Source organism: Phaethon lepturus, unplaced genomic scaffold (genome assembly GCF_000687285.1).
Source record: "Phaethon lepturus isolate BGI_N335 unplaced genomic scaffold, ASM68728v1 scaffold25653, whole genome shotgun sequence".
In the NCBI taxonomy this organism is placed as follows: Eukaryota; Metazoa; Chordata; class Aves; order Phaethontiformes; family Phaethontidae; genus Phaethon; species Phaethon lepturus.
In genome coordinates, this window is record NW_010530109.1 from 5695 (window position 1) to 11747 (window position 6053).

A 6053-nucleotide genomic window follows, 5' to 3' on the forward strand; every position below is an offset into this window, starting at 1 on the left:
GGCAAGTTGCTCAGTGCCCCTGGTTCTCACCCAGCTCTGCAGCACCAGCCCCAGACCTGCCACCCATTCTCACGGTTTGCTCACCAGCATGAAAAGGGGAAGAGATGGAGAGATCGAGGCTGCGTGAAGCTCATGGGTGTGCTTGGTCAGCACGCGGAGCCCTGTAACTCTGCGTTAGCCGCTCCTCTGTAGCCGCTTCGAAGAGTCGCCCGTTCCTCACGCAGGCCATAATGGCTTGATGCTTGCTGTTGCTGGTTGGGCATGCTGGTTTTTTTGAATGGAGCTGGGGCAACTCTGCTTGTTATTAACCCACTTTGCAAGCCAGAAGGAGGCTCGGTGGAGCTTTGCCCTTCTCAGGAGGGAGAGACCAGGTGAGTGCAGTGCTGATACTGTCCTTTCTCGTCCCTAAAATCACAAGGGAACATGTTGGCACCTTCGCCGGTGCTGGGGCCTGAGCCTTCTGGATCTGCTCCTGCTAGTCACTAGGAGGAGCTGAAGATCATGCGTTGCAGCAGCCCTGGCGCTCCCATCCCTTCGGATGAGACTGCACAAGCCCCGCAGGACAGACTGCGGGGAGCCATGCTGGACTGGCCAGCTGGGACTGGGTGGGAAGGGAAGCACAAAATGTCCCTTTCATCTCAGGCTCCCGATGGGAGAAAAGCCAGCCCTCTGGCAGGTTTCCCGAGGAAGGATTTGCAGATCCTTGGGGCTGGCAGCACACGCGGGAAGGCCCTGCAGGCTGGCGGGGAGGCAGCAGGCGAGATAAGGACAGTACGTGTTTTGGGGGGAGCGGGGGGCAGGCTTTGCTGAGATAAGAGTGCTGAAGCTGTAGGGTCAGAAACACGACCAGATCTCTCCGCCGCTGCAGCTCTCCGAGCTGTGGTTGCTCCTTCTCTTGATCGTGTCCCCAGGGTCTCTTCTGTCACCAGTCAGCTGGCAAGTCCCTGGGGAGCGTTGTCATTTCCACTGCTGTTCTCTTGGATAACTCCCAGAAAACTTTGTTCTGGGCTAAAAAAGCAGCACCCAGAGCAGCACAGCTGCCTGCTGGCTCTGGTCAGAGGGACTTTTTGATTTCTTACCTCATTGTCAGGGATCCGCAATTGACAGCCACTGGTGTGTGACCAGCTAAACCACTGAAAACAGGAGCGGAAAAGGAAAGATGGGTTGGAGGGGTTCGTCATTACAGTGGTAGGATGGAGGAGGAAATCTGCCTGTGCAGTTATGTGGGGAGGCACCCTCCTCCACCTCCAGTCCTGTCTGGAGAAGAACACATGTCCAGTCTGATACCATCCTGGCCATAAAATGTCCAAAGGTCATCATGTCTGAGCGGTGTGCTGGTAAAAGGCTGGGTTTGTTTGCTTCTGATAAGACAAAAGGGAAGGAGAGAGGAATTTGTACCGGAGAGGGAGGAAAAAGCTTTGCCTTCTTGTTTTTTATATTAGCTTTGGTTTTGTCTTTAAAATTTTGGGTCTTATTTATACTCAAAAAGCTGCTCAGCCTTGACTTAAGCAGTGCGATCTAAGTCAGTGCAGAGATGAGGCCACGGGAGAGGAGGAACGTGGACCTCATCTGGCCTGCATTTTGCGAGTGGATGTGTTACCCTTGTGCAGTGTACGCTCAGCTCCCTTGTAGCTACAACTTCTGTAGAGGCTCCATTTGGGGCCGGGGTGCAGCTGGGCTCTCTGCAGCCTCTGCTCACCTGCGTCTCCCTGTTTCTCTTGCCCCTAGGTGTCAGCAGTGCCAACTGTGCTGGCTATGAAGAACGGAGATGTCGTGGATAAGTTTGTGGGGATAAAGGATGAGGATCAGCTGGAGGCATTCCTCAAGAAACTCATCGGAGCCTGAAGTAAAAAGGTGGCTGTACCTCTGCCTCTGGACACGTCCACGTTGTGCATTCCTTGCCTGGGAGAGCTGAAGGGCACGTGAACTGCCTGCCTTGTACAACCTGGGGTTTTCTTCTGGTTTGGGGTTTTTAGGAGATGGACAGTGTTGTAATCCTTCCCTCCCACTCCCCCTTCTCTTGAGCAGCAGTGGTTGTAAAGGGCGCTGAGGAGCAGGGCTGCATATTCTCAGAATGGGGAATGCGGCGGGAATTAGGAGCCTTGTGTTTATCAGCAAAGAGCTGACGTGCGGAGCTGCTGCTGTTAAGAGGAGGAATGTTTTTCTCTTTGCCTAGCATCTGATAGCCCAGAGCAGAGGGCAGCTGCTCCCTTCAAGATGTGGGTACATACCTGCCCTGGGTGGGTTTGTTTAAAGCTGAGAATGCCTCTGCCTTGTCTGTGAAACCTGTCTCTTTGTCCATCTGTCCTCGTGTCACTGGGACAGGTGCAACCCCTCCAAAAATCCATGGGCTCCCATCATAATTTTATAAGAGTATTTTATGGATCTCCATTTGTAGGTCTGTAATAAAGAGAACTTTATCGTTTGCTGCTGTCTAGCTGGAGAATAAAACTTGATTCTCAGAAATCAGAGGGAAGTCCCTTGTCTGTCCAGGGAGGTGAGAGGGAGTATCAGCAGCACAGTGGCTGATTTCTAACGATGGGCTGGGAGAGCACAGGTTATGACTTGATCCCTGCTAAAAGGTAATATGCTGAAAAACAAACAAGTGGACTACTTTCATGGGGCTATTGGTGCTGCTTCTAGGACCCCCTTTAGGTGCTGCTGGATCCAGGACACCGCAAGAAGGACTCTCCTCCTGTGCGCAGAGGAATAGCAGCTCGTTGCGCACAGGGAACCTGAGCTGTGCTCGCTGCCCCTGTGCTTTCCTCGCTCCTTTCCTGCCCGAGAGCCTCCCTCTCCCATGGGTGAATGATTAAATCTGCTCACGCAGGTGAGCCCTGCCAAAAGGCAGTCTTTTGACTTTAATTGCCCTGACCTTTAGACTAAGGGAGGCAGTTGTGTGCTCGTATCGAGAGCAGCCTTCAGCCCTTCCCATCTCTTCTTCCTCCTCCCCCCGTACACCTGTTTCCAGTCAACCTGGCTTCTAAGTGCTCCCAGCCTCCTCGTGCACTTGTAGGCAGAGTACAGTGCCAGGGCTGATGCCTACTGTAGTGCTTAATTCCAGTTTGCTTATCTAAGCTGCACGAGAACATTGTAAGTGCTTAATAACCATGTACAAGCTGCTTATTTTTTTTCTTTTTCCTTCCCAGCTTCTGTTTCCTTCAATCACTCTTAACTCTGCTTTGGCTCTGCTCCATTTTGCCTCACTGGCATTGGTTGTTACAAGCTTCGAGGCAATTTTTTTTCTGCACCTTTGCAATGATTTACGACCTTTGAAGGAGCAGGGGGGTGACGGCGATCCAGGTCCTGTGTGTCCTGCTGCAACTGCAGTGCTGCAGGCATCACTGCTCCCATCTGCTTCCATTGTCCCTGGGGCCTGGGCAGCAGCACAAGGTGGTGCTGGTCTGCCAGGATGGGTGCCTCCCCATCTGGGCTGGGCTGGACTGATCTCACCCTCGGCATGCTGCTAGCGATGATGTCACTTGGATGTAATTTGGTAAAGAACTGGTGGTCAGTTACGATCAGTAAAAACTGGCATTTTATTTTATTTTATTTGGGAGACCACAGAAGCTATACTGCTCATGTCCTGCTCATGTTTCAGGCCAGGCAATTTGCCCTGCAGTTTCAGTGTTCCTGCTCTGTAAACATTTCTAGTAAAGACTGTCTCCATTTTCCTGCATGAGCAGGAAAAGTAGGGGAACAGCGTCATGTACCCGACAATAGTCCACTTTCATGCTTCACCATCCTACAGAACAGGAAAAAACACAGTGACTTTGCATTGTGTAATTAAGGGGCAGTATAAATTAGCTATTTTATCACTTCCTTCTAAGGAAAAGTGGAGCTAAGGTGCCATTCAGCTATTAAAGTGGCCGCACGCTTTAGGGTGCATTACATGAAAGCCATAGCTGTTTCTTTGAGATGAATGCTGAAGACCCACGTACGTGATGCCCCGTAGAAATCCTTCAGAAACAGCGTAATGCGTGGAAAGAAGAAGGAGGGATTTGGGGGCAGCTTGAGATTCCCTGAGCACTTTGCACAGTTTTCACCACAGGACAGGTCTCAAAGCACAAGGATGTTTTCTGTAGCAGGATCTTAATTCAGCTCCTCGTTTGCTGAATGCTGGGGGAGGCTTCAGGGATTCCCACAGCTGCCGTTAATAACAGAGGAGGTGCAAGCGGGAAGCTCTACCAGCAGTGTATTTATGTAGCGGTTAAAGAACTAAGGGGTTGCACAGCAATTTTCATGCTCCCTGAATGTGATACTGGTCTTTCCCAAGAGAAGAGACCTGAAGCAACAGGTAATTCCTCAGCAGCAGCTGCTTTTTCCATGTCAACTGGGAAAATGTTTCCTCTCTGCTCACTCCAGCAAGGATGCAGTGGGTTTTCCTGTTTGGGGTTAAGTACATCGAATGCTCCTCTGATCTGTTAAGCATTTGCTCTCTCCTGCCCAAGCCTGCCTATATTACAGCAGCTTTCTCAGCTTCTAACTGTTGGTATTTTAAGAAGACATGGCAGTCAGTGCCTTCCCAAGGGGAGCAAAGCTCAGCTAAACCCGCTTCTCCCTCCGCAGGTATTTTCTGAACCCAACACCGAGATCCCCCCCTGCAAAGGTCAGGCGCAGTGCCTCTGTCCTCACAGCGTTGTCCAAGGCGCCCGATTCCAGGCAAGCGCAGGTTTCCCATTTGTTTCATTCGTTTCTGTTAGCTTTACACTTGCCTCAAGCCCTCCCCCAGCTGCTCCTTTCCCTGAGATGTTTGTGCCTGCCTGCTAAACTCCACATTAACCTTCAACTGCTCTGGGCCACAGCAAATGCCTGCAAGGAGGGAGAGATGCGCTACCTCCTCTGCTAGGGGTACTATGCCGAAAGCAGCTTCAAGTGCTGGTAGAGGATGGAAAATTCAGGTCACCTGGCTTGCAGCACACAGCGGGTTGTCTATATGTCTATATGCGGTCCTCTACAGCTTTGAAGGGGACAGATTTGGCCGTGTTTGGCTCCAGTGAGGTCTCGTCTCAGCAGCCCAGCCACCCAGCATTGACAGTAAAACCTTTGCTTTATCAATGTATGATATGATTCCTCCTGTGCAAAGAACAAAACGAAGACCAGCTCCATGTCAACAGGGAAACATCCACCACTAACGCTGCCCTATGCAGGGCCTTTCACCAGCCCGGCCGTGCTGTTTGCCCTACCAGTTTGTTAATCACATTGACCTTTTCCCTCCCAACACCTCATTTTTCTCAACTAAGTGATTATAGGATTCAGACAGAATCGGCAATTAAATTCTCCAACCCTGCAAGGCTGTTAGGAGCAATGTTAAGCTCAGTGTTGTTCAAAACTGCTGCTGAATTGTGTTAAGTGCTTGCTGTGAGTTTTGGCTTCCTGCAAGTTAAAGAATAACAACTGCCCAGCTGCAATATCCTAAGCAATAGAAAGATAAGATAAAAATACTGTAGGCTTGACTTCCAGCCCAAAACCAAACTAGATCACCTGTTACACAGTCTAGTTACCTACCCCTGCAACCGACCCAGGCTCAAGTCCATCAACACACTGGTGCCTTCCTGCTGCTCTTCTCAGGGACATGGGGTGCACTTGGGAGCTTCGTGGTTTCTCTGCCTCTGCAGCTCTGTAACCTCAGCAACACTTTTCCTCTTAAAATCTTTCTCAGAAAAAAGCCAGAGGCTGCAACTCAGGGCGAGAGGGGTAGCCGCAGGCTGGGCGCGATGCCGGAGGGGAATGCTATGCCGAGCCATGCCTGGTAGCTTTTTTCCTCAACATGCATCCAGGGAAGGATGGAGGCAGGAGCAGCAGGAGAAGCCCCAAATTTCTTACAGAGGATTCAAATGGCTGGCAACTGGAGACCTCTGGGGAGAGTTTGAAAATGGGGCACCCCACATGCCAGTGGGGGATGAAGTGAGGAGAAACCCTGCGGCTGCCTTCCTGGTGGCAAGAGGTCTCTGCTGGGCAGTGAGATGGGGGAACTGGTCCTGTGAGGAGAGGCCAGAGGAGGGGACACTGGAGCTGCTCATGCCCTCTGGGAGAGCATGGCAGCTGCGGCC

General features: G+C 51.3%; 1 protein-coding gene across 1 annotated transcript in view; it reads left to right on the plus strand.

The window, feature by feature from the left end:
- Nucleotides 1-2459, plus strand: part of TXN2 (thioredoxin 2) — a 7757-nt gene extending 5298 nt beyond the window's left edge. Inside the window, exon 3 of the mRNA XM_010284174.1 lies at nucleotides 1729-2459. Coding sequence (XP_010282476.1) covers nucleotides 1729-1845 — 117 coding nt within the window. The 3' untranslated portion in view covers nucleotides 1846-2459. The remainder of the gene's footprint in view (nucleotides 1-1728) is intronic.
- Nucleotides 2460-6053: the final 3594 nt, after the last annotated feature.